At 48.3% G+C, this 27,441-nt stretch overlaps 3 protein-coding genes across 3 annotated transcripts; 1 reads left to right on the top strand and 2 right to left on the bottom strand.

The window, feature by feature from the left end:
- Positions 1-353: 353 nt before the first annotated feature.
- Positions 354-12,369, top strand: LOC121459547 (aladin). The gene is made up of 16 exons (XM_041669431.1): positions 354-547; positions 912-1,039; positions 3,411-3,466; positions 3,729-3,820; positions 3,938-3,984; positions 5,062-5,160; positions 6,383-6,526; positions 10,254-10,374; positions 10,594-10,718; positions 10,843-10,903; positions 11,038-11,128; positions 11,241-11,334; positions 11,409-11,476; positions 11,719-11,800; positions 11,909-11,993; positions 12,137-12,369. Exons 1-16 carry the CDS (start codon positions 425-427, stop codon positions 12,359-12,361), a joined length of 1,641 nt encoding a protein of 546 aa, XP_041525365.1. The 5' UTR covers positions 354-424; the 3' UTR covers positions 12,362-12,369.
- Positions 12,370-13,154: 785 nt separating this feature from the next.
- LOC121459464 (MYG1 exonuclease) lies at positions 13,155-20,204 on the bottom strand. Its single transcript, XM_041669257.1, has 7 exons — positions 19,962-20,204; positions 19,707-19,819; positions 16,879-17,038; positions 13,988-14,140; positions 13,765-13,887; positions 13,478-13,659; positions 13,155-13,392 (listed from the first exon to the last, which is right to left on the bottom strand). The coding sequence occupies exons 1-7, from the start codon at positions 20,178-20,180 to the stop codon at positions 13,194-13,196; spliced, it is 1,149 nt and encodes a 382-aa protein (XP_041525191.1). The 5' UTR covers positions 20,181-20,204; the 3' UTR covers positions 13,155-13,193.
- Positions 20,205-20,424: 220 nt separating this feature from the next.
- On the bottom strand, positions 20,425-25,567 carry LOC121459652 (prefoldin subunit 5). Its single transcript, XM_041669574.1, has 6 exons — positions 25,421-25,567; positions 25,123-25,225; positions 24,804-24,835; positions 23,196-23,270; positions 23,021-23,126; positions 20,425-20,627 (listed from the first exon to the last, which is right to left on the bottom strand). Exons 1-6 carry the CDS (start codon positions 25,490-25,492, stop codon positions 20,551-20,553), a joined length of 465 nt encoding a protein of 154 aa, XP_041525508.1. The 5' UTR covers positions 25,493-25,567; the 3' UTR covers positions 20,425-20,550.
- Positions 25,568-27,441: the final 1,874 nt, after the last annotated feature.

Here is a 27,441-nt window from a genome sequence, read left to right as displayed (position 1 = left end):
ATATTTTCCTCGGACTATCCACGGCGTTGGAGGGTTTAGTTAAGTACTTTCCTAAACCTGGCTTATTTTGGACATTTTCCTTATTGAGTGGGAGATGCTGTTGGGGCTTTGGAGTTGGAAAAAAACAGTAGTCTGACAGGAACTAAACCAAAACCAAACCGCAGCCCTCTTTACTACAAGCCGGCCCTGCGACGTGTCCCCTCCGGGCCGCTACTTCCGCTAGGAGTCGCGCCAGGAAGTTCCGGATGTCCGTCCTGAAATCTCACACGGAACTTTCTTCATTGCACTTCCGTTGAGCTTCGCGCTGTTGTTTGTCCTGTACGACTACCCGTCCGCAAACGAATCTAGCCCGGGAACTAAGAATCCAGGGAAAGCAGTCGCCAGCCGGGAGCTTTCGGTTCCACACGCCCTCCGGACTGGCAAGATGTGTTCCCTGGGGCTGTTTCCCCCGCCGCCGCCTAGGGGTCAAGTCACCTTGTATGAGCACAATAACGAGCTGGTGACCGGCAACAGCTATGAGAGCCCGCCTCCCGACTTCCGGGGCCAGGTGGTCCGAGTGGGGATGCAGGGCTGCGTCTGAGGAAAGTGGGGCTCCCACGGGAGAATAAAGAGAACGAAATGTACTTTAGGCCTGTAGGGGATGCCAAGGCATGTGAGGAGGTCCTAGAAGTGGTAGAGAGAAGGAAGGATGCGCTGAGCCAGGTCTCTTCTCATATCAGTCCTGTGAAAAACGGTTGGGGTTGCAGATAAGGGCTAAAGTTTGTTTTTCTGTTTCACAAGTGTTTCATTTGGGAATATGGGAAAGGGGCCGTGAAATCTCTTAGCCAAGGCCAGCTATGGATTGGAGGTGGCAGGGGTTACCGGTAAGATCTGGGGAAGAGACTGACTCTTCTCCCATTTCTGAGGTATAGTGGATCAATCTTCCTGTCCTACACCTGACCAAGGATCCCCTAAAAACCCCTGGGAGGCTGGAGCATGGTACAAGAACTGCCTTCATCCATCACCGGGAACAAGTGTGGAAGAGGTGCATCAGTGTTTGGTGAGGCGAAGGGGTGCGTAGGCTTGGTCTCCAGAGCCTGGAGGAGTGGGAGGCATAAGGGGTGCATAGGCTTGGTCTCCAGAGCCTGGAGGAGTGGGAGGCATAAGGGGTGCATAGGCTTGGTCTCCAGAGCCTGGAGGAGTGGGAGGCATAAGGGGTGCATAGGCTTGGTCTCCAGAGCTGGAGGAATGATGTCACCACACCTCTGCTTTGGGCTGCTCTTGAAAAGGCTGCTTTATTCAATCTCTATCTTCCTATCAATAACAGCAGAAATCATATCAGTTAGCCCATCTAAAACCCAAGGCTTTATCAGAAGCTTCATCTATTCCGAATGGCTTGCCTTGATTTCTGGTGGTGCTCTCAGCACCCACCTCATGCCGTTCATTATTTGTTTTGAGCTTTTATCCGAAGCTCAGAAAAGTTAGGTAAAGGCTGTATTGGTTCTTGCATACATAGGTCACATGTAAGAGCTGAAGCTGTGTTTCCTGGCCACCATTTTTAGCTGTGTAGCCTTGGAAAATTTACTTAACTACTCTGTCCTTAAGTGAAACCTGTGTAGTATTAAATAGATGCCAAGATGGGCTGCAGAGATGGCTCAGGAGTTAAGAGCACTGACTGTTCTTCCCGAGGACCCTGGTTCAATTCCCAGCTCCCACATGGCTGCTCTTTGCTGTCTGTAACTCCAGCTCCAGGGGACCCGACACCCATGGCCAAACACAAATGCGTGTAAATTAAAACAGAGCCCCCCAAGTTAGTTGACATTACCAGATTGGGTTACAAAGCACTATAAAAAATAGATGCAAAACACTTAGAGGCCTGTCCTGGCACATACTAATCCCTTGAAATGTTTGCTGTCACTGTTGTCATTTCCGTTACCTGTAAGGAGTTACCACATAAATCGGGTGTGGTAGTGCACGCCTGTAGTCAGACACATAAACCCGGTGTGGTAGTGCATGCCTGAAGTCAGACACTGGGCAGGGGACCAACATGTCCTTCTTAGCTGTAATGTAAGATTGAGGCCAGCCCGGACTCCATGAGCCTCTCAAAACAGCCAACCAAATCAAAAAGTAAACAAAACAGAAGCAGTAGGATTGTGGTGATCGTTAAATTGGACTCTGGCACATTACAGGCATATTTACTGATCAGTTACAGCCAGCTTTCTCAGGTTTGCTCTTCCCCTTTTGCTGTCCTACTTGCTCCTCAAGTCTTACTCTGCTCCCCGGGTCTCTTCTCTATTCTGGAGGTTCAGGCTACTCCACCATTTTTTTTTGCCCTGGAGTCCTTAAGTAGCTTCTTAACTAATTCCTTTCTCCATTATGGACTATTCTAATTTCAAATTGACCTTTCTGAAATGCTTAAGACACTTGCTTAAGACACTTTGATGGGGGCTGGAGAAATGGCTCAGCGGTTAAGAGCACTGACTGCTCTTCCAGAGGACCCAGGTTCAATTCCCAGCAACCACATGGCAGCTCACAACTGTCTGAAAAACCAGTTCCAGGTGATATGACACCTTCACACCAATGCACATAAAATGAAGATAAATAAATCATAAAAAAAGACAAATGATGATTTGTCATTCACTGAAAGTAAGGTTGATGCTCTCTTTCTCTCCCTTCCCCCTCCCTCCCTCCCTCCCTCTTGTCTTTTTGAGACAGGATCTCATCTTAATCAGTATATAGCCCTGGCTGGACAGAACTCACTATTTAGACCAGGTTGGCTGAGGACTCTCAGGGTTCTTCCTGCATGCTGGAATTAAAGTTGTGAGCTACTACACCTGGCCAAGCCCCCAATCCCCACCACCCCCAATCCATGAGATTTAGTTGCCTCACCTGTAAGTGTGTAAGTGGGCAACCTGTCATTTAGGTTATTCTGAGAAATGAAAGGGCCAGCCAGATTGGGAGGCAGAGGGTAGGCCAGGCATGGTAACACACCCCTTTAATCCCAGCATTTGGGAGGCAGAGGCAGGTGGATCAAGGCCAACTTGCTCTACAAAGTAAGTTCTAGGGCAGCCAGGACTTTCCACTGAGAAACCCTGTCTTGGGGAAAAAAGCAGTATGTGAAGTGCTTGCTGCTTAGTTGCACTCATTAAACATACAGTACCTCCTGTAAAAAACAAAAGGAGGCCTCGTACTCACTGTGCTGCTAAGAATCTTGAAATTCTAATCCTCCAATTTTTACCTGCCCGGTACTGAATTACAGGCCTGTGCTACCACGCCTGACTCGTGCTGGCAGGGGCTGCACCAGGGCTTTGCTGATGCTCGGCAGGTGTGCACCAGTGCCACACCCACCCTCTGTGTGTGTTTGCTGAGTGAGACCTGTTAGGGGACTTGTGACAGGAGGAGAGTAACTGTTGTTTTTTTCTACTTATGAGGCGTGATGTGGGCCTCTTTGGAGTCCTGAATGAAATTGCAAATTCGGAGGAAGAAGGTCAGTACCCCTCCAGTCCCCTGTACTTGTAAGCTTGTCTCCTCTTCATACTTTCCCCAAACTCACCCTGTTAGCCCATCTCCCGTAGCCTGCTGTTTTCTTTCTCTTCTGTGTACCCTGGTGGGGGCCCCAGAGTAGGTACTGGGAGGGAAGGTGCCTAGGCCTATCCAGTGCTGGGCACAAGGATTAGAGTTTTGACTCTGTCCTCATCTAAGAACATGGCTAGTAAGATGCAATCAGAGCTGTCTCTCTAACCCCGCAGTGTTTGAATGGGTGAAGACAGCATCCAGCTGGGCCCTAGCTCTCTGTCGCTGGGCCTCCTCCCTCCATGGCTCCCTGTTCCCACACATGTCTGTAAGTTTGGCTTCCTCCCCACCTCCTTCCTTTGTAGGCAGGGCTGGGTGGGGTGTGGGAAGTGAAGGTGGAGGTGAGCTCCTGTGTATGCAGTCTCTTTCTGTTGTATTCTTACAGCTCAGGAGCGAAGATCTGATTGCTGAATTCGCCCAGGTAACTAATTGGTGAGTGTGCACACTCTGGCACCTGTGGGACAGAAGTTCTGAAGTTTGGAAATTCCTTTGGGGGGAGAGAGGTCAAGGCAGAGACTCCTTCATATTGTTACCTTGTTCTGCTAGTTTTAGCTCAACTCCCTTCAAGCTAGAGTCGTTTGGAAAGAGAGAACCAAATTGGCCTGTGGGCCAGTCTGTAGAGGTGGTTTTTCATTTTTGTTTTGTCTTATTTTTCTAGACAACTAGCTATCCTGGATAGAACTTGCTCTCTAGATCAGGCTGGCCTCAAACTCAGAGATCACCTCTGCCTCCCGAGTGATGGGATTTAAAGGTGTGTGCCACTGCCTCCTGGCAGTGGGGGTGTTTTCTTCATTGATGATTGACATGGGAAGGCCCAGCTCACTATGGTGGTCCTGTGATGTAAGACAGCAGACTGCAGTCTGACACAGTAGCCCATCCCAGCACTCAGAAGCAGATGGGTCTCTGAGTTAGAGGCCAGCCTGGTCTGTATCGTGAGTTACATAGTGAGACACTGTCTCAAAAACAAAAAAGGCGGTAGTGGCGCACACCATTAATCCCAGCACTTGGGAGGCAGAGGCAGGTGGATCTCTGTGAGTTTGAGGCCAGCCTGGTCTACAGAGCGAGTTCCAGGACAGGCTCCAAAGCCACAGAGAAACCCTGTCTCGAAAAAGCCAAACAAAACAAAACAACCTACCTAGCCACCTACCCCACCCCCCCACCCTACTCCCCAGAAAAAAGCAGACTGAGCAAGCCAGCTAATGTTGCCACAGCACAGCCTCTCCTCCAGTTCCTGCTGCAGTCCCTAAGAGCCTTGGTTTCCTACCCTCACTGCTCTTGGATGCTGGGTTATAAGCTATAAGATGAAGTAAACACTTTTCTCCCCAAGTTGCTTTTGGCTGTGGTGTTTATCACAATAGTAGAAACCCTAACTAAGATGCTCCTCAGAAAGGAACAAAAAGAAAACTGAGCGTCCCTTTCCTGTGTGGGAAGGAAGAAGGGAGTCTGAGTAGCTAGGCTGTTGGAGGAGGAGGAGGTGCAGCTACTGTCTTCATGGTCATTCCCCCACAGGTCAAACTGCTGCTTACGGGTCTTTGCATGGCACCCTCACACCAACAAGTTTGCGGTGGCCCTGCTGGACGACTCCATCCGTGTGTATAATGCCAACAGGTGCGTGGCTGTGACTGTTCCCATCCTCTGCCCTTGGTGGGCTGGTCTGTAGAACTAGAACTGGTTGGGGACACTCCGTAATTGATTGTGTCCTTTCTATATCTAACTTCTTTTTTCTAAGATGGGGTCTCTGCTAATCTTGAACTCAGAGATCCACCTGCCTCTGCTTCCTTAGTGCTGGGATTAAAGGCGTGCGCTATGATGCCCAGTATATATCTTTAATCTTCTGCTTCTGTCCCATAATACCCCATGTGCTTGAACCCCTTTTTCCCCATGCGCTTGAACCATTTTTTAATTTTTATTATTATTATTTCTTTTTTTTTTTTTTTTTTGGTTTTTCGAGACAGGGTTTCTCTGTGGTTTTGGAGCCTGTCCTGGAACTAGCTCTTGTAGACCAGGCTGGTCTCGAACTCACAGGGATCCGTCTGCCTCTGCCTCCCAAGTGCTGGGATTAAAGGCGTGCGCCACCACCGCCCGGCTTATTATTTCTTTTTGATCAGATCCTGTGCTGAGGATCAGACCAGGACTTTGTATCGGCAGAATACCAGAGTTACTGCTGAGCCTCGTCCTTAGGCCCGTGGGTCAGCTTTCTTCTGTGGGGTTTTACCTTTTAGTTCTGCTTTTTTTTTTTGAGATAGGGTTTCTGGTTGTCCTTGAACTTACTCTGTAGACCCGGATGCCCTCAAACTTTCAGCAACCTGTCTTAGCCTGCCTCCTACCCTGGGATTAAAGGCGTGCCCCACCACACCAAGCCTGTTTTGACCTTCTTTTAAAAATTTTTTAAAAATTACTTATTTTTTATACTTTATTTTTACTTTATGAGCATTGGTTGATGGTTTGTCTGCATGTACGTCTGTGTGAGGATCTCCTGGAATTGGAGTTACAGACAGTTGTAAGCTACCACGTGAGTGCTGGGAATTGAACCCTGGTCCTTCAGAAGAGCAGCCAATGTTTAACTTCTAAACATTCTCTCCAGCCCCTAAATTTTATTTTGTATGTGTTTGAGTGTTTTGGCTGCCTGTATGCCTGTGTGCTGTGTGCATGCAGTGTCTGTGGAGGTCAGAAGAGGGCAGCATATCCCCTGGAAGCGGGGATACAGAGTTGTGAGCTGCCCTGGCCTCTGAGCCATTTCTCCAACACCCTGTTTTATCTTTTCAACTGGACTCAGGTTCCCTGAGCTTAGTGTCCCTGCTTTGACTCAGTTTCCCTCTCTTTACTCTAGCACTATAGTTCCCTCCCTGAAGCATCGCCTACAGAGAAACGTGGCAGCACTGGCCTGGAAGCCCCTCAGTGCCTCTGTCTTGGCTGTGGCCTGCCAGAGCTGTATTCTCATCTGGACCCTGGACCCCACCTCCTTATCCACAAGGTGAGTTCTGGCAGCCTGTCTTGACCTGTCCTGTCCTGAGGGTCATTCCAGGAGCCTTTGGGGGTCTACAAGTTACCCTCTTCACAGCACTTCTAGGGTTGTGGAGAAGCAGATGTAAGGGCAGGTGGGTGCTAAGACGCTTTGTCTAGACAAAGGGACAGAACTTAGAGGTTTCTGGGATCATGGGAGGACATGTCTGTGGATCATACACTGTCAGAGTTATAAAGTAGAGTAGGGACAAATAGAGACCTGAGTAGAAACCATAAAAACTGTAACAACTGCCAGTCGATGGTGGCACATGCTTGTAATCCCAGCACTGGGAGGCAGAGGGTGGATCTCTGAGCTCAAGCCCAGCCTGGTCTACAGAGCAGGTTCTAGGACAGCCAGGACTGCACAGAGAAACCCTGTCTCAGGAGGAGTGGGGGATAATCTCCCTGAGAACTAAAAATAAAACCAGCAGAATTCTAAAATTGTGAATAAATAAAAAACCTTGTGTCCAGCTCCAGCTGTGGGAAAGCGAGGATAGACAGACAGACAGACAGAATGGACAGAAGTCTGGCGTGGTGACACAAGATGCTGAGGAGCTGAGGGCAGACTGAGGCAGATAAAGATGGTGATACACATCTTTATCCCAGCAGCCTCTGTGAACTCAAGACCAGCCTGGGCAACATAGGGGACTGCTTATCTTGAAAAAAATTTTTTTAAAATATTTATTTACTTATTATGTATACAATATTTTGTCTGTGTGTATGTCTGCAGGCCAGAAGAGGGCACCAAACCTCATTACAGATTGTTATGAGCCACCATGTGGTTGCTGGGAATTGAACTCATGACCTTTGGAAGAGCAGGCAATGCTCTTAACCACTGAGCCATCTCTCCAGCCCATTATCTTGAAAAATAAAACAGAATTCTCTTATTCTCTTTCACACCTCGCTTTCCTCTGCCACCCGCCACTCCTGCTCACCCTTTCTGAGCTGAAGGGTCCTGATGTAACTTGGGCTGCAGGCATGGAACAAAAACAAAACAAAACAAAACATAAATGCTGGTGCAATCCAAGTAATTTCTTTTTTTTTCTATATTTATTTATTTATTTATTTATTTATTTATTATTTATTTATTTTTTTAATTTATTTATTATGTATACATATTCTGTCTGCGTGTATGTCTGCAGGCCAGAAGAGGGCACCAGACCTCATTACAGATGGTTGTGAGCCACCATGTGGTTGCTGGGAATTGAACTCAGGACCTTTGGAAGAGCAGGCAATGCTCTTAACCACTGAGCCATCTCTCCAGCCCTATATTTATTTATTTATTATGTATACAATATTCTGTCTGTACGTATGTCTGCAGGCCAGAAGAAGGCACCAGACCTCATTCCAGATGGTTGTGAACCACCATGTGGTTGCCGGGAATTGAACTCAGGACCTTTGGAAGAGCAGGCAATGCTCTTAACCTCTGAGCCATCTCTCCAGCCCCCTGTTGTAGTAATTTTAAAGTCTTTTTAATTGTACAAAACATCGGCAGTATGGTAATACTGAGTCACGTGTCTTTGGTTGTCCATTGAGATAGGGTCTAAGAGCAACACTGAGCTCAAACTTCAGTCTAGGTGAGGCTGGCCTTGAACTCTTCCCCCCCCCCCCCCCAGTGAAAGGACAACAGGAGCATCCCACCACACTGTTTCCTAGGAAATATTTTTAAAGGTTTTTTTTTTTTTTTTTAATATTTATTTATTATGTACACAGTGTTCAGCCTCCATGCCTGCAGGCCAGAAGAGGGCACCAGATCTCATTACAGATGGTTATGAGCCACCATGTGGTTGCTGGGAATTGAACTCAGGACCTCCGGTAGAGCAGTCAGTGCTCTTAACCTCTGAGCCATCTCTCCAGCCCTTAAAGGTTTATTTTACTTTTATTTATTTATTTTTTTGGATTTTCCAAACAGGTTTTCTCTCTGTAGCCCTGGCTGTCCTGGAACTCACTCTGTAGACCAGGCTGTGCTTGAACTCAGAGACCGCCTGCCTCCGCCTCCCGAGTGCTGGGACTAAGGAGGTGCAGCACCACTGCTGCCGAGTTTTGTTTTTAATCTTATGGGTGTTTTGTCTATGTGTATATCTGTGTGACATGTGCACGCAGCACCTGAGGAGGCCAGGAGAGAGTGATGCACCCTGGACTGCAGTTACAGGTGATTATGAACCTCCATGTGGGTGCTGGGAACTGAACTGGATCCTCTGGAAGAGCCGCCAGTGCTCCTAACCACTGAACCATCTCTCCATACCCCTTCCTAGCAAATTAAATTTTTTTTTCCTAAAAAGAAGCCAGCAAAGTTTTATTGAGAAGTAGAGTAACTGTTCTTGTAGAAGGGAGGTTCTAAAGAAATGGGCTGCTCTTTTTTTTTGTTTTGTTTTGGTTTTGGTTTTTCGAGACAGGGTTTCTCTGTGGCTTTGGAGCCTGTTCTGGAACTAGCTCTGTAGACCAGGCTGGTCTCGAACTCACAGAGATCCACCTGCCTCTGCCTCCCGAGTGCTGGGATTAAAGGCGTGCGCCACCATCGCCCGGCTTGGGCTGCTCTTTGAAATGTTTTTATTTTAGGGATGGGGAGGTGGCTCAGGAGGGAATAGTTTCAGGGGCTTTTCTGGCCATCTTGGGCACTCCATACACATGGTCGCTGTTATACATGCATGCAAAACAGTCAAACACATAAAATAATAAAAGATTTTTGATCACGTGTGTATGTCACATGTTACAGGGAGCTCTCAAGCTGAGCTGGTTTGAGAAGATAGGTGCCCTTCACTGTAAAGATGAATCATGTCAGTGGCCCAGTGGGAATGGAAGAGCCAGGTCCCAGGGGTAGATGTCAGTTTACACACAGCTCTTTTTGGTAGACAGGAAGTTGTGGGCACATAAAGGTGGGAGATGTTCTGATAAGGAAAGGTGATTGGTGCTGGGATTGAGAACATAAGACCAGTGGAGGTGGGACCCTTGAGGTAATGTCCTTGGTAACCCAGCACAGTGACTCCAGCATAAGTCTCTTAGACTCACTGTCTGGGCAGTCTTCTGGAAATGGGACTGCAGCTTCTGCCTTTTCTGTATGTATCTCTGGCTGTCCTAAACTTGCTCTGTAGAGTAGGCTGGACTCGAACTCAGGGATTCAGCTGCCTTTGCCTGCCAAGTGTTAGGACTAAAGTCATGTGCCACCACCACCCAGCCAGCTTCTGACTTTTAATCCTGGCTCCTGCCCTGAAAACCACAGGTTCTCTGTAGACCTTCAGATTTAAACTCCAGCATTATCATTTTCCCAGCCTGAATTGAGGTTAGAGGCTATGAATTAGGGATTCTGGTTTTCACTTTGTATTGTTTGGGTGCTGGCAGAGGCCAGAAGAGGGCATTGATCCGCTGTAGCTGTAGGTGGTTTTGAGTGTGTGTGTGCACACATACACACACACAAACACATTGAGTGCAGACTCCTGCCCTCGAAAGGAGCAAGTGTTCTTAGCCATTTACCCTCTGGCTGCCTTGGTGTATTTGTTTACCATCTGTGTTCTTGTTTTTTCAAGATGGATTTTCTTTTTGTAGCCCTCGCTGTCCTGGAACTTGTTCTGCAGACCAGGCTGGCCTCAAACTCAAGAGATCCACCTGCCTCTGCCTTGCAAATGCTGGGATCAAGAGCATTTCCATCTCCCCCAACCTGTTATCATCTTTTTACCCTGTCCCTTTTGTTTATCCTGCAGACCCTCCTCTGGCTGTGCTCAGGTATTATCTCACCCTGGGCATACACCGGTCACCAGCTTGGCTTGGGCCCCTAGTGGGGGGCGGCTGCTCTCAGCCTCACCTGTCAGTGCTGCTGTTCTGGTGAGTGGTTCCCACCCCTCTGTGGTGGAAAACTTGGGGGAGTGAGATTGTCTCTCTTCACTTTATCTAGTGAAGGAGCTATCCTCAGATCTCACACTGAGGTAGCCAACATTGTAATCATAAACCGAGGTCTTCCCTAGGCCTTTGTGCATCGAAGAGGGTGGCCTGAGTGAGCTGATTGATAACACTGAGTTTCTACATCACCTCCTTTGATCTTAGGTATGGGATGTCTCAACAGAAATCTGTGTCCCCCTTCCTTGGTTCCGAGGAGGAGGGGTTACCAACTTGCTGTGGTCCCCAGATGGCAGCAAAGTCCTGGCTACTACTCCTTCAGCTGTCTTTCGGTGAGTGGGTGAAAAGCCAAGATTCCAGAGAAAGGGCACCTGACTCTGGGGACTGCAAGATGAGACAGTCCAGGTTTGAAGCATGAAGGCCCCAGGCTGTAATCTTTGTCTTTCTCTGGCACAGAGTCTGGGAGACCCAGATGTGGACTTGTGAGAGGTGGCCAACTCTGTCGGGGCGCTGTCAGGTAAGAGGGGCCTATGGCCCACAGACGTTGGGAGGAAGGGGATGTTAGTAGGCTTGGCTCCCCATCTCTGTTTCTCTCCTGCTGTAGTCCTCTTCCAGACCTCTTTTCTCCTGGCTTTTCCTTCCTGTCCCCAGACCGGCTGCTGGAGCCCAGATGGAAACCGACTGCTCTTCACTGTGCTGGGGGAGGCGCTGATTTACTCCTTGTCATTCCCGGACCCGTGTGGTGAGTTACAGCACTGCAGAGGGAGACAGCAGCCTGTAGAGTGCACCGGGGGTGAAGGACGCACGGAAACCTAGGAACCATCACTGCACATTAGAAACCTCTGCCCTTGCAGGGACAGAGAAGGGACACGTTGGAGGTGCGAAGTCAGCAACAATTGTGGCAGATCTTTCTGAGACAACAATACAGACACCAGATGGAGAGGAGAGGTGGGTTTCAGTGCCCGTGGGAGGAGGGGTGAGAAGTCGGGAGAGCCACACTGACTGCACCTGTCCTGGCACAGGCTCGGGGGAGAGGCCCACTCCATGGTTTGGGACCCTAGTGGTGAACGCCTGGCTGTGCTCATGAAAGGTAAGGGTAAAGAGAATGGGGCTTTGTTGAGACAGGGTCTCTGATTAGCCCTGGCTGTCCCAGAACTTACAGAACTTACTCACTGGATTAAAGGCATGTGCCATTACACCCACTAGAGAAAAGGTGCCTTTCTTAAGCCACAGCCTGACAGACTTGACAGCACCAGCGCTGTTGTTCTCTGCCCTTGCCTTCTGGGACCTGGCTTCTAGAGTTTCCTGTATTAGCGGAACCGTTTCTTACAGGAAACCCACGGGTACAGGATGGGACTCCCATCATCCTCCTTTTTCGAACTCGGAACAGCCCTGTGTTTGAGCTTCTTCCGTGGTAAGTGCTGAGCAGACGTGTAGGTCTGGCCTCCGCAGCCCGTCCCCACATACAGCTACAGAAACTTCCTGCTGCCCTTGGCCTCACCTCTTCCCCTTCTTGCCACAGTGGCATTATCCAGGGGGAGCCAGGGGCCCAGGCTCAGCTCATCACTTTCCATCCTTCCTTCAACAAAGGGGCCTTGCTCAGTGTGGTGAGTAGACAAGGGCTTGGCCGTGTGCGCATGAACATGCTCTGTAGGGTCTCCTGGATGGCTAGAGACCCAGTGGTTTGAGCCTGTCACAGGCCACTTCTAGGTCCATGCTCTTGACTCCTTTTCCTACCCGTTTTCTGCAGTGCTGGTCCACAGGCCGAATCGCCCACATCCCTTTGTACTTTGTCAATGCCCAGTTTCCACGCTTTAGCCCAGTCCTTGGCCGGGCCCAGGAGCCCCAAGCTGGAGGTGGAGGCTCTATTCATGAAGTGCCACTATTTACTGAGACACCACCAACCTCTGCCCCTTGGGACCCTCTTCCAGGACCACTACCTCCTCAGCCCCACTCCCCTCACTCCCACATGTAAATAAAGTCTCTGGGTTCTATTCATTTTCTAGTGTGTTGCTGGGTATAGTAGAAAAAAAGGAGTGGGGCCACGGGCCAAGACTGTACTGTCTCTTCCTAGCTACCTGCAAATTTGATCAAGTTATTTAGTCCTCAGATGGCTTCCTTTTTCTTGTTTTTTAAAGATTTATTATGTATATGGTGTTCTGCCTGCAGGCCAGAAGAGGGCACCATATCTTATTCTAGATGGCTGTGAGCCAGTATGTGGTTGCTGGGAATTGAACTTAAGACCTCTGAAAGAGTAGCCAGTGTTCTTAACCTGTGAATCTCTTCTGCCCCTTATTTTTTTTTTTAAAAGGTTTATTTATTTATTATGTGTACAACATTCTTTCCATGTATGCCTGCAAGCCAGAAGAGGGCACCAGATCTCATAGATGTCTGTGAGCCATCATGTGGTTGCTGGGAATTGAACTCAGGACCTCTGGAAGAGCAGTCAGTGCTCTTAACCTCTGAGCCATCTCTCCAGCCCTGCCCCTTATTTTTTAAAGATTTAATACTTATGTGTGTGTATCACATGTGTCCAGTGCCCACAGAGTCAGTAGGGGGGTTGGATCTTCTGGACCTGGAGTTATAGACAGTTATGTGAGCCGCTGTGTAGGTGCTGGGAATCGAATCTGGCTCCTCTCCTAGGGCAATAATACTCTTAACTGCTGAGCATCTGCCCAGCCCACTGACGGCTGTCGGTGTTTGCAAAGCTGAGAACGCTAGGGCTGTCCATAGGATGCTGTACTTACTAAGTCTGAGAAAATGACCGGGCTGGTAGATAAGGGCCTGGGTCGGTGAGAGATGAAATTTTATTGGACTACAGAATTTGCAAGGGGTGTAGTTGCTGGGTGCTGGGCAAGAGTGGCACGGGCCATGTTTAGGGCACCTTCTCGAGTGTGGTGCCCACCAATGAAGCCACTGGCATGGACGAAGATGCAGCCAGGGATCCCACTGACTTGGTCCAGGGCCTCATCCCGAAGTCCTCGCCATGGCTCTGGCAGGGGCAGCCTATGTAAGAACAAAGGGAGGCATGAGGAGACTCCAACAGTGCTCAAACACCTGAAGGTAGGCAGGGTAGTTTTGGGGGACTCACCGGCTTTGAAATGAGTGAGGCTCCTTGGGTACACATTGGACTCGCCACTGTCCAGCCTGATCAGTGTAGATAACAAAGGTGATGGCTACTGGTGGGGACAGCTCAGATTCTAGGTGGTAAAGATGCTCTTTCCAAGGGCATCCGCCTCGTGCAAGTTCCACTATCTTCCCACTTGGGTCCACCTGAAAGGGAAACAGTATGTGGCTAGGTCTATGTAGGAGCAGAAGGCCCAGTTGACCAGATGGCCCAGAAGCATCCCTGGCCCTCAGGCCACCTGCCCAGTTTACCTTGAATCGCTGGGCCAGGGCCTCTTCTACCAATGCCCGGGCTGGCAGCCAGCTATGCTGGTAGAAATTCAGTCTCTGCAGAAACTCTTCTTGTACCAGGTCCATTGCACGCCTGAACCCTGCCTGGGAATGGTGAAATCACAGAACATGATCCCAGGCCTTGGATGGAAGGCATCTGTCCTTCCTTTGTCCTCGAGTTCTACTGTGACGCAGGCCAGCTCACCTCAGTGTCTTGGTTGGGCTGGTTCCAGGTGGGATTGAGCCGAGCCACCCGAGCACTCAGTGTAGTGGTCAGCGCATACCGCGGCTCCCCTTCTTCCCACTGCGAGATCCCATTGTCCACTGCGTCTACCTCTTCCACGAAGTTCTCATACATCTAAAGCAGCAGCGGGGAGGTAGGCTTGAGCATACCCATCATGGTAAAGTTGGTATCGGTTTCAGAGTGCAAACACTTTCTCACAATAGCCCCGAGTGTCTCACCATTGACCAGATGGGAGGAGGGAAGACAGCAGCTTGGTGTTAGTTAGGACTGAGATTCAGGTCACTCGAAGATATATGCCCAGGGGGCTTGCTGACTTTATTTCATTGAAGTTTTTTATATATTTTGTGTATGGGTGCTCTGCATGTACACCTGCAGCCAGAAGAGGGCGCCAGACTTCATTACAGGTAGTGAGCCACCGTGTGGGAACTGAACCTCTGAAAGAGCAGCTGGGCCAACCTTCCAGTCCTCATAACAAAATTAGCTGGGCACTGTGGCACACATTTAATCCTAGCACTAAGGAGGCAGAAGCAGGCAGATCTCTGGCCTGCTTGGTCTACAAGCCAACCTGGTCTACATTATGAGTTCCTGGACATCCAGGCCTACATAATAAGATCCTATCTCAAAAAAAAAAAAAAATTGCTTTGCTTGTATGTATGCCTGTGCACAGTGTGTATGCCTAGTGCCAGTGGAGGCCTGAAGAGGGCATCAGATCCCCTGAAACTCACAGATGTTTGTGAACCATCATATGGATGTTGGAAACTGATCCTGTCCTCTGGAAGTAGATCCTGTGCTCTTTTCCAGCCTGGCTATGATTTTGAACAGGGATTTCAGTTCCTATGTACGATTGTGGAAATGGATTCCTGGGCCAAGGAAGGGAAGAGTATGTGGGCTAAGTAAGCTGCAGAGCAAATGAATGAGACAGAAGGTCTGGCAAATACAGTGGGAAAGAGCTGAGACGTGGGGCTTTGAGATGAGGCCATGTGTTTCAGCTTATACAATACGTACCATGTGTTATCAGCATATACCATTATGTTAGGAGCTGCAGCATTTGAGTTTGAAGGAATAGTAGAATACACCTCAAATCCTAGGGCAGAACCAGCATAAGCTATTCTTGACAAACTCCCCTACAAAATGCACTTCCATACTAGTCCCATGCGGGATGTGTAGAAAGAGCACTAGTCTCAGAGAGAATCGAAAAAGTTAACTTCTCTCTGCACAGCACCCCTTGTCTGTACCAAGCCTTGATAGTCACTTAAAACTGGCTAGCCGGGCGATGGTGGCGCACGCCTTTAATCCCAGCACTCGGGAGGCAGAGGCAGGCGGATCTCTGTGAGTTCGAGACCAGCCTGGTCTACAGAGCTAGTTCCAGGACAGGCTCCAAAGCCACAGAAAAACCCTGTCTCAAAAAACAAACAAACAAACAAAAAAAACAACAAAAAAAAACTGGCTAAATCAGCTACTTAGAAAACCCATCAGCAGAGGAAACAAATGACCCCAGTTGTTTAAAGCCTTGCCATTCCCAAAACTGTTACCCTAGTCACTACAAACGGGAGCAGATGCTGGAGAACTAAGCTTGAGGCCTGAACTCAGCAGCCTACCTGCAAAGTGAACCTCGGGGTGACGGAGACTGGATGGATCTGAGGGTTGACCAGTGAATTTCACAGGAATAGGGTTAAGTGTTGTCCTTGGTAGTGTTTGGCCTGAACTTGGAGATGCTTCTGCAATCTGTCCCTTTCCTCCTGAGCCTGCCAACTACTGAGCACCAGTGAATTATGGAGATACTGAGAGATGTACGATACATCTCTGAGCCCAATGCCTTTGAGTATAAGCAGCCTTATCTGTTTAGTTTGGTCAGGTTTTTGAGTCAGGATCCAGACTGGCCTGGAACTCAAGATCCTCCTGTCTAAGCCTCTCAAGTGTTGGGTGAAGTGTGTATACCACCACGCCTGGAATAATTGGGTTTCTTTTTTTTTCTTTTTAAATATATGGCACAAAAAAGACTAGAAAATGCTGCTTTCAAAGTCCTTCCCCAGACTAGTGTGGGAATGTACACTTATAAGTCCCGACTTAAGAGAAGGAAGCATACTGCTTAAGTCACAAGTTCAAGACCAGCCTGAGCAATATAGGCAGAACCTATCTCAAAATAATAAAGTAGTAAGACCCCTTTCCTAAACACTAATGTCCAGTCCTCTCCACTCCAGGACATACCTGATGGGGAGACTGACTGTTGGGTCCCTTTGGTGGGCTGAGTAAGAATGGCCCCTATAAGCTTATATATTTGAATGCTCAGGCATTAGGAGTGAGGCTACTTGAGAAAGGTTAGGAGGTGTGGCCTTGTTGGAGGAAGTCAAAAGACAAGCCTTGCCTGCCCACCTGGATGTAGAATTCGCAGTTACTTCTTCAGCATTATCTGCCTGCATGCCAATATGCTCTCCACCATGAGGCTATGGACTAAACCTCTGAAACCATACACAAGCCCCAGTTAAATGCTTTCTTTTCTTTTCTTGTTTTTTTTTTTTTTGTTTTTTTTTTTTTGTGTGTGTGGTTTTTCGAGACAGGGTTTCTCTGTGGCTTTGGAGCCTGTCCTGGAACTAGCTCTTGTAGACCAGGCTGGTCTCGAACTCACAGAGATCCGCCTGCCTCTGCCTCCCGAGTGCTGGGATTAAAGGCGTGCGCCACCACCGCCCGGCTAAATGCTTTCTTTTATAGAGTTGCTGTGGTCATAGTGTCTCTTCACAACAACAGAACCGTGACTAAGACAGTCCCCACAATCAGTAACTGGCAGGCCTAGTCCAGTGCTGCATCACCCGTGCCGTTCCTGGCCAGCTGGGTGGGGTGTAAACAGTCCCTACCTTGTCATAGAGGGTGTCCACCACGCTGTCCTCTTCACTAGTGCCCAGCAACTGGGCCAGTAGCTTATGCCCGAAGTGCAGATAGACAAGTCCCGCACTGCTCAACTTCGTCTGCCATGGCTTCCCAGGGCACAGGGAACTCATGGTTTCTGTAAAAGTCCTGAGGAGCACAGGGAGGGGCTGCAGTGGAGGAGCTGGTCCAAAAGTCTAGTGTGTGCGCAAGTTTATATCCTGGGTATCAGCAGGATGGGAAAAGGAAACCCACTCGAATGATGTTGGCTTTTCCTCCAGTGCCAACATAGGCCTTGGTTGAAAGTTCCTATTCCTGCATTCACTCAACAACGGCTGGAACTCATTGCTTACTGTATGCCAGGCTGTGTTTTGCAACCTAAGCTCCTGTCCTTTACAGTTCGCGTAGGGACGGCAAACAGCAGCAGCTGTGGTTCACAGGACCTCGAGGACCCGACCTCCAGGTGCTCAAATCCTTTAGGTAAAACGGGACAGTGTTTGCCTAGAAGACACACATATCCTCCTGTATATATATTTTTTAAAACATTTTCTTATTTATTATGTATACAGTGTTCTGTCTGTCTCTATGCTTGCTGGCCAGAAGAGGGCACCATGTCTCATTACAGTTGGTTGTGAGCCACCATGTAGTTGCTGGGAATTGAACTCAGGACCTCTGGAAGAGCAAGTGCTCTTAACCTCTGAGCCATCTCTCCAGCCCTCCTGTATATTTTTTGTTTTGTTTTGGTTTTTGGAGTCAGGGTTTCTCTGGGTAGCTCTGGCTGTTCTGGAACTCACTCTGTAGACTAGACTGGCCTCAACTCAGGAGATTTGTATGCCTTTGCTCCCAAGTGCTAGGATTAAAGGCATTTGATACCACAACCGGCTATAAAATTTTTCTCTTGGGACTGGAGAGATGGCTCAGTAGATAAGACCACTGACTATTCTTTCGGAGGTCCTGAGTTCAATTCCCAGCAACCACATATGGCTCACAACCATCTATAATGAGATCTGGTGCCTTCTTCTGGCCTAGCAGGCATACATGCAGACAGACACTGTGTAGATAATAAGTAAATAAATTAAAAAATTTTTCTCTTGATGGTAATTTTTTTTTTTTTTTTTTTTTTTTTGGTTTTTCAAGACAGGGTTTCTCTGTGTAACAGTACAGTCCTGGCTGTCCTGGCTTTGTAGACCAGGTCAAACTTGCTCACAAATGATGACCTTTATCATGATCTTCCTGTCTTTACTTCCTAAGTGTTGGGGCCCTATTCTTCCACCTGTATCTTTTCTTTTTCTTTTTTTCAAGACAGGATTTCTCTAGCTTTGGTGCCTGTCCTGGAACTAGCTCTTGTAGACCAGGCTAGCCTGGAACTCAGAGATCGGCCTCCCAAGTTCTGGGTAAAGGTGTGCACCACCACTGCCTAGCCTCCTCCTGTATCCTTTCGATCATCTCTAGATTACCTGCGATGCCTAATAGGATACAGATGTTAGGTAGGTGGGTGTTATACTTTAGAGACAAGGAAAGTCTACATTCCGTGCAGATGCTCTTTACTTACATATTTCCTTAAAAAAAAAAAAAAGAAGAAGAAGCAGCAGCAGCAGCCAGGTGGCACACAGCTTTAATCCCAGCACTCGGGAGGAAGAGGGGGTGGATCTCTGAGAGTTCCAGGGCAGCCAGAGCTACAGAGAAGCCTCAATACTGCAAACACAACAGAAGGGAGTACATTTTCTTTCTTTCTTTTTTTTTTCTATCCTTTCTGTAACATTGGGGCATCCATCTTCAGGGAGTACATTTTCTTAAATTGGAAGGGAGAGTTGAGAAATTTTGAAGGTGGGAACATGAGGAAACAGGAAAAGTTTATTCTCTTTTAGGAAAAGTGGGGATGCTGACCGAAGTGTGAGCAAGGGTTTGAGGGGTGGGAGAAGGGTGACAATCATGCTGTGGTTAAGAAGGGGCTCACTTCATTTTTGTGATACAATGCCAAACAGAGGTCAACACAGGATCAACATAGCTTATGGTCCACCACAGCAGAGATGAGGCAGAAGCTTACACAGCAAGTCACATCTCACCCACAGGCAAAAGCAGAGAAAAAACAGGCACATGCATGTTTCTAGTGCTTGGCTTCCTTCTGACTCATGCAGGCCAGGATTTAGTGCCTCCCACTCAATGCCCACAGGCCAGCCTGATCTAGATAATCCCTCACTGAACCAATTCTAGGTGAATGTCAACTGAAAATTAAAACTAGCCATCACGGGGCTGGCAATGGTAAAGAGCTGGCTGCTCTTGTTAGAGGCAAGCTCAGTACCCTACATCCAAGAGACAGCTCACAACCCTCCTTAACCCCAACTCCCGGGCATCCTGACACCTCCTGACCTCTGTGGGCGTCAGTCCACTTGGTGCAGACATAAATGCAGGCCAAACATCCATACACATAAAATAAAAAAGCAGCCGGTCTGTGGTGGCGCACGCCTTTAATCCCAGCACTCCGGAGGCAGAGGCGGGCGGATCTCTGTGAGTTCGAGAACAGCCTGGTTTACAAGAGCTAGTTCCAGGACAGGCTCCAAAACCACAGAGAAACCCTGTCTTGAAAAACAAACAAAAAAAAATAAAAATAAAAAAGCAAAAGGTCCTTGAATTAGAAGGACTGAACTGCCTGCTGCAAGGCCAAGGGTTAAAGCAGGGGAGGCCTGTGGGGGTTTCAGTCCCAGGGCGATTAAGGGCGATTCAACGATGAGGCAGCGATGAACTTGTGCATTTGAAGGAGGGACTGCAGCACAAACGAAAGTTAGGAAAGCCAGAGAGCAGGTGTATGTGAACTCACCTCTGGTGATGATCATAACGGTGTCTCAGAGGGTTGTACTCGCCACCCACATCCACCACGATGTCACACGAAGCCAGTTTTTCAGGGTCCCGAGTCCGCACAATTTCTGCATCCTGCAGACATAGAGGGGCTGTCAGGCAGCAGTCAGAGGATTGAGGCTGGGTCTCTAAGGGGATGTGTCTTGGGGAGGGTCGTGCTCAGGGGAAGCAAACACTAGAGGGTACCCAGCCAGTTAGGTTCGCAGGCAGTCCGTACCCTGTACTCGGGCAGGAGGCGGAGTAAGGCGCAAGCCAAAGCCTCGTCGCAATGGAAGGTGCCGTTGTGCGTCCCGATTCGGGGTGGTGCCATGGGGCTGCAGCGAGGCCTTTTAGGGGGCGAAACGGACTCTGAACCGAGCATACGACGCTGGGTTTGGAGAACTGACCGCAGAGGCAGCACCAGTGATAGAATACCATGCAGGAAACGAAAACCCATAGAGTTCCCTCCACTGGAAGGTCGACCCGGAAGAGGAAGTGTCTAGTGCAGCTCCACTTCCGCCCGCAAGCCGTCCCCACGGCAACCCAGAAAAAATGCGTGCACTTTCTTCCCGTTTCTGAGAGCCCAAGGTGGAACCTCTAAAGGCAGGGTAATTGGCCCATTTTCGGGTTTTAGGCAAGAGCACTCGCTCTGGACACTCCTCGTTCATCACCCGACCCTTTTTTAATATAAGAGACCACCATTTGCCCAGCTGGCACATTTATTAACATTAAACACAACTCTTCCCAGACACCAGTAGGCCACTGTCCACAAAGTCTCAGGCCCCTTGAAACAGGGCCCTTCACTGCTTCATCTCCGCAGCACGTCCTCACGCCTTGGCCGTAGCCTGCGTCGCTCCCAGGGCTGTGAGCTGCTGGATCTTCTGGCTCATCATTTCCATGACGGCTAAGAAAGGAGGAGCAGAGTTACAACCCAGGGGGACTATGCGGGAGAACCCAAGACGGGGAACACACACACTCCCTGCACCGGGTCAGTCAGTATGCTAACCGCTGCAATGTGGTACAGAATGAGACCCTGTCTCAAAACAAAAACAAAAAGCCACCAACTCCCCTGACTTTATAAATCAAGATCAGCTTCCCATACCCTTTCCAGTTTGACTTAGTTGGTGTGATTGGATCTATGCTCTTTTTAAACTTCCTGGAGGATTCCTGTGTGCAGCCACTGTGGTTGTGCTAGGGTTTCCTTAGAATTCTGCTGCGTTTATAAGCACTTTATCCCAACCATGAACAGATTTCTTCTCAATCACTCAAACCCCAAATCACCCATCAGGACACAAGAGAAAAAGAAACATCATTGTTGTTAAGACAGCACTCGCTGGCATTTAACTCAGAGCTCCACCTGCCTCTGCCTCCCACTCCATCCACAGAGACATGCTTTTAACCTGGAGAAGATACCTCCAAGTTTTACGTTACAACCCATGTTCTTTTTTTTTAAAGATTTATTTATTAATTATGTATACAGTGTTCTGCCTGTGTGCATACCAGCACCCCAGAAGAGGGCACCAGATCTCATTGTAGATGGTTTGTGAGCCACCATGTGGTTGCTGGGAATTGAACTCAGGACCTCTGGAAGAACAGTCAGTCTTCTTAACCGCTGAGCCATCTCTCCAGCCCAACCCATGTTCTTTCTTTGAACTCGAGTGTGTGTTTATCTATGTCCACCACTAGACATATGTGTGAAGACCAAAGGAAAACATGGAATCTTATCTTACTTTCTCATTCTCTGTCTATTCCTGAGATAGGGTCTCTCACTGAAGGTGAAACTCACCCAGCCAGTGAACTCCCATGATCTATTTGTCTCTGTCCTATTAGCACAGAGGTTACAAGCATTTGGGTCATGCCTAGCTGGAGATTTGAACTCAAGACCACTGAGCCATGTCCCCATAGTTTAAGTATTAAATTTTTAAATGTTCCTATTCGTGTGTGTGTGTTCATGTGCACTTGAGCATATGCATGTGCACCATTTTCATGCAGGAGTACAGACGTCACATCTCCTGGTACTGGAGTTTCAGGTGGCTGTGAGCTGCCACAGATCTGAACCTGTGCCTTTGGGAAGCAGATTAAATGCTCTTAAACCACTGAGCCATTTCTCCAGGCTGTTGTGTTTCCTGAGACAGGATCTTGGCAATGTACTCTAGTCTGGCCTCTACCCTGGAATCCTCTTGCCTTAGCCTTCTGAATGCTGAAATTACAGGAAATCCACCACATACTGCTGGATTACTCATTTAAATGGATAGTATTATACATGAATTATGTCAGTGTATGTGCATACATTTAAATTTTATTTATACATACATATATATGCATACATATAAGTAAATATTTTAGGTTTTCTTGTGTGTGTGTGTGTGTGTGTTTTTTTTTTTTTTTTTGGATTTTTCGAGACAGGGTTTCTCTGTAGCTTTTGGTTCTTGTTCTGGAACTAGCTCTTGTAGACCAGGCTGGCCTCGAACTCACAGAGATCTACCTGCCTCTGCCTCACGAGTGCTGGGATTAAAGGCGTGCGCCACCACCGCCCAGCGGTTTTCTTGTGTTTTTGTGGTGCCCAGGATTTAATCCATGACATTTACATGGTAGGAACTTTTTTTTTTTTAGAGAGAGGGTTTCCCTTTGTAACAGTCCCGGCTGTTCTGGACTTGATTTGTAGACCAGACTGGCTTCAAACTCACTGAGTTCCCTCTGCCTCTACCTCCCAAGTGCTGAGATTAAAGGCGTGCGCCACCACTGCCCAGCATGCTAGGCACTCTTACTACTGAGCTATATATCCCCAAGCCTACACCAATTATGTCTTTTTGGAGGGGAGGGACAAGAGTTTCATGAAGTCCACAGTGGCCTTGAACTGACTATGTAGTAAAGATGATCCCCCTGCCTCTTCTCCTAAGTGTAAGGATTAAAGTGTATACCACAAAACCTGGCTGCTGTTTTTCTTTTGAGACAGGGTCTTGATATGAACTCTTGATTTAATCTCCCCAGTTTTGGGGTTACAGATGTGTGCTGTCACGTCCTATGCAATGAATATTCTTTATCACGGCAGAACGGGTAGGAAGTTCCCTGGGAGTCTGGGAGACAGCTTCACAGCTAAGAGCATTTGCCAGCCGCCTGGTGACGAGAGTTTACTCTCTAGAACCCAGGGTGAAAGGAGAAAACTGATCCTGAAAAATTTCCTCTGACCTCCACACATGCACCACGGCGCTCATGTGCCCCACCCCCACCTCCCAGAGACCGAAAGACAGACAATAGATATAATTTTACAGAAGAGGCGCTCTGGGCAGAACTCACCTTGCTTCATAGCGTGCTTCTCCTGCAGAGCTGGCTGGATTTTCTCCATCTGCTTGGTGAGAAAGTCTATCTTCCTTTTGAAGAAGTCCTTGGCATCGTCAGCTGTCTGCAAGATCAGAGGTAAAGGCAAGAACACAAGGAGACCCTGCCCTCCACGCCCTTCTCACCGCCTCACCTTCTCCACGTAGTAGCCAGTTCCCACATCGATGAGCACGTGTTCCACGTCATGGAGCTTCCCAGGGACATACATCTCAGACACAGGGGTTAAGAGAAAACTAGCCCAGCATGAGAAAGGTTTGTCAACCAGAGCCATTAGCCCAAAGTCTCCTTTTCTAACACAGCTGCAACTTTTTAGACCAAGGAGCAGAATGCTCCTTGTGAGGACAATAGAAGCTAGAAACTTTCTTGTCCTGATCCCACGCCTCACCCTTGGAGGAGTTCCTGGGTTTCCCCAGTAGTCTTTCCAGAAAGACCAGAGCAAATGCAACCATGCTTTCCAAAGGTTCTAGAACCGTCCAAGTGGAACGCCAACCATAAATCCTGATGGATCATTACAAATTCTTAAGCTTTGTTTTTAGATTGCATGCAGTGCATCAAGGGCATGGCTGGCACTGCACAAGTCAGAACAGGTTCCTGCCTCATGCAGCTGCAGGAACCAAACCCGGTTCTCAACCACTAGGCCGTCTCTCCAGCCTTGGGTTATTACTTTCATGTTACACTTGCTAGTTTTGTGTATATGTTTTCACATGTGTCTGCCAGGGAACATGTGTAGAGGGTGGGAGTGGTTTTCTCCTTCCACCATGTGAGTATTGGATGTTTCTGCACATTTTTACCCACTAGATACTTTGCTTAAATTTGTTTTAGTGCATTGGTGTGAAGGCATCAGATCCCCTGGAACTGGAGTTACAGACAGTTGTGAGCTGCCGTGTGGATGCTGGGAACTGAACCGAGGTCCTCTGGAAGAACAGTCAGTGCTCTTAACTGCTGAGCCATCTCTCCAGCCCCATACTGATATTATTTTAACTTAGACATTCTTCACACATTGCTATTTTCAGGTTTTTCTTTTAGTCTGTCACTTCATGGATGAGCACTTTCAACAGATGGAAATAATCTAGGTTTCTTATTGAATGTAGTTTTGGAATGAGGCACAACTAAGCTGAAACTAACAGAGCCGAGTTCTCAATTTCAATGTCCTAATGTTTTCCTATTGCTTCAGCCAACTGCCAGCTTTATCTCCATGTTAGATTAACATCCCCACACAGCAGAGACAATCGTTACACTTCAATTCTTTGTTTTTCTTTTGTTTTTCAAGACAGGGTTTCTCTGTAGCTCTGGAGCCTGTCCTGGAACTAGCTCTTGTAGACCAGGCTGGTCTCGAACTCAGAGATCTGCCTGCCTCTGCCTCCCGAGTGCTGGGATTAAAGGCGTGCGCCACCACCGCCCGGCTACACTTCAATTCTCCACTGAATTCTGATAAAATATGAGAGAGACACTGGTCCTAGTTAGACAAGAGAACTATGAAGTGTGTATGACTCTTTTTGTTTTACAAGCCAGGGTTTCTCTGTGTAACAGCCCTAGCTGTCTAGAACTCACTCTGTAGACCAGGCTGGCTTCCAGCTCAGAGATCCGCTTGCTTCTGCCTCTCAATTGCTGGGATTAAAGGTGTGCGCCACCATTGCCTGGCTATAACTGTTCTTAAAATCATTGTGTTACTTATCAAAATTCTCCCCGTTTGTGGGAACTGAAGGAGAAGGCAAGGTAGCATTTCCTGTGGAAAGGATACAGAACTCGTCAGTGGGACCAGTAATTCTTTTCCTGTGAAAGTAATGAAGACAAACAGCTGGGGAAGGCTGGCCACTCCCACGTGAAGACTTTAAGGGGAGCTCCAACAGGACTCAGTATCCAGACAGTGAAAAGAACAGCAACAGAGATGACGGAAGCTGCGGAATGTCTTGAGCATTTGAGCTTTCCGTAGGCAACATGCAGGGGCTCGTGTGGCTACACACAGTACGTAACCGATAGTTTTCTCTAAGGAAAACTGGATTAGGAAGAGGCGACAGAGAAGACGGTTCCCCAGGCGCCCTCACCCGCCTAACCCATACCCTCGTTGTTCTTGTTCAGCACGTTCAGACAGTCCTTGGCTTCCACATACTTGGTCTGTACCACCTTGAGCTGAGCAATGGACGTGGACAAAAACTCCACTTCCTATAGAAGCCAGGAAAAACGGTCAGCTTGGTAACCCGAGAGAGATGTGGGGACGGCCAGAGGGGGCGGGACCTGGGACCGGATAGGGGTTTCCCTGGGAAAGGAAGCCTCCCCCAGCGGGAAGGCGCGGGGACGAGGGACTTCACGCGGCCGGAGGACGTGAAGCCCGAGGAAGGTGCTGGCTCCGGTCCTCACCTGGTCCAGCTGGTTCTTGAGCATTTCCAGTTGTGGCAGATTCAGCTCCGTGATGTTAATCGACTGCGCCATGTTGGGAACTACCGGAGAGGAAGCCGGCTAGGCGAGCGGCGCTCTAGCCAGCCGCGGCGTTGGCTCTGTGGTGCCGCCAGGGGAGACGCTCTGCGCCCGTCGTCTCTATGACCCGCGCCTCTGATGGGAGATAAGGATCTCAAGCTAGGTTTGGAGAAGATCACAGCGCTTTTCCGCAGAGTATACTAGAGTAGCACGATTAAGTTGCAAACAGGACTTCAGGCTTCAAGGAACTGGAAACTATTGAAAGTCCGCAGGACGCAATCACAGGACTGTAAAACCGTATACTCTACTGCGTGTTGATGGGACACCCCTGGCGGCCGAGCAGGAGAGAACCACTAATGTGATGTGAAAACTGGGCTTTAAAGGACACCAAAGAGCCGCCACTGCCACCCAACGAGTGTAGCCGAAGTGTGTGTGTGTGTTTCTGTGTGTGAATGTTTTGTCTGCATATATATAAGTGCGGTGTCAGGGACTCTGGATTGCTCGGAGCTGGGTTTTACCCTGGTCGGTAGCCTCCACCCGAATGCTGGGAACCGAACCTAGGTCCTCTGGAAGAACAGCCCAGTGCTCTTAACTGCTGAGCATCTGTCTAGCGTCATCATAATTTGTTATTGTCTGTTGGATATGAATGGTATATAAATGTGATACATGCTTTCCCAAAACAACTTAGCTGGGGAGACGACAAGCCATATGTGAGTAGTCAAAACCCATAGAATCTGGGCTAAGTGTAGCAGCCTTAGTGGGAAGGAAGAATAGTGGTTTCTAAAATCTCTCAGGAAAGAGGCAAGGGCATTGGAGGCATTAGAACACCCTCCGCACTCTCTCGCTGCCTTTCCTCTCTCTCCATCGGCTTGCCTTTCACTTTGAGGATTTTCAAGGCCTGCTGTCAGTTCTATCACCCAAGGCCCAGCCACACCCAACTGTTTGGAGTAGGGGCAGGATTCTGTCCCCAATCTGCTAGGCAATTCAGAGGAGACTTTTGGTCCCAGAGGCAAGGTTCTCACTGGAGATGTGTGTGACTGAGGATGAGTTTCTTCCTTCCTTCCTTCCTTCCTTTCTTTCTTTCTTTTTTTTCTTCTGACACAGAGTTTCTCTATGTAGCCCTAGCTGTCCCGGAACTCACTCTGTAGACCAGGCTGACCTCAGATTCAGAGACTGACCTGTGTCGGCCTCCCAAATGCTGAGACTAAAGGCATGCGCCACCACTGCCCAGCTCCCTACTGGAATTCTTTTTTGTTGTTGTTGTTTAGTTTTTTGTTTGTTTGTTTTGTTTTTCGAGACGTGGTTTCCCTGTGGCTTTGGAGCCTGTCCTCGAACTAGCTCTTGTAGACCAGGCTGGCCTCGAACGCACAGAGATCAGCCTGCCTCTGCCTCCCGAGTGCTGGGATTAAAGGCCTGCACTACCACTGCCCGGCTACCTACTGGAATTCATATGCAGAGAGAAGATAGTATTCTGGAATGTATATTTTAGTCACACAAACAGAGCAAAAAAAAAAAAATTAAAGGGGGTTGGAGAGATGACTCAGTGGTTAGTAGTACTGGCTGCTCTTCCAGAGGTACTGAGTTCAATTCCCAGCAACCACATGGTGGCTCACAATCATCTGTAATGAGATCTGGCACCCTCCTCTGGCCTGCAGGCATACATGGAGGCAGAATGTTGTATACATAATAAATAAATAAATAAATCTTAAACCAAAACTGACATGAAAAAAGTCCATTACGGGGGCTGGAGAGATGGCTCAGTAGTTAAGAGCATTGCCTGCTCTTCCAAAGGTCCTGAGTTCAATTCCCAGCAACCACATGGTGGCTCACAACCATCTGTAAAGAGGTCTGGCGCCCTCTTCTGGCCTTCAGGCATACAGACAGAATATTGTATACATAATAAATAAATAAATTATACATAATAAATAAATATAAAAAAAAGAAAAAAGTCCATTACAACTGAA

The sequence above is a fragment of the Microtus oregoni genome, unplaced genomic scaffold, assembly GCF_018167655.1.
Source record: "Microtus oregoni isolate MIOR12 unplaced genomic scaffold, Mior012 000019F_ref0000042, whole genome shotgun sequence".
NCBI lineage: Eukaryota > Metazoa > Chordata > Mammalia > Rodentia > Cricetidae > Microtus > Microtus oregoni.
This window is presented reverse-complemented; position numbering and strand designations above follow the sequence as displayed.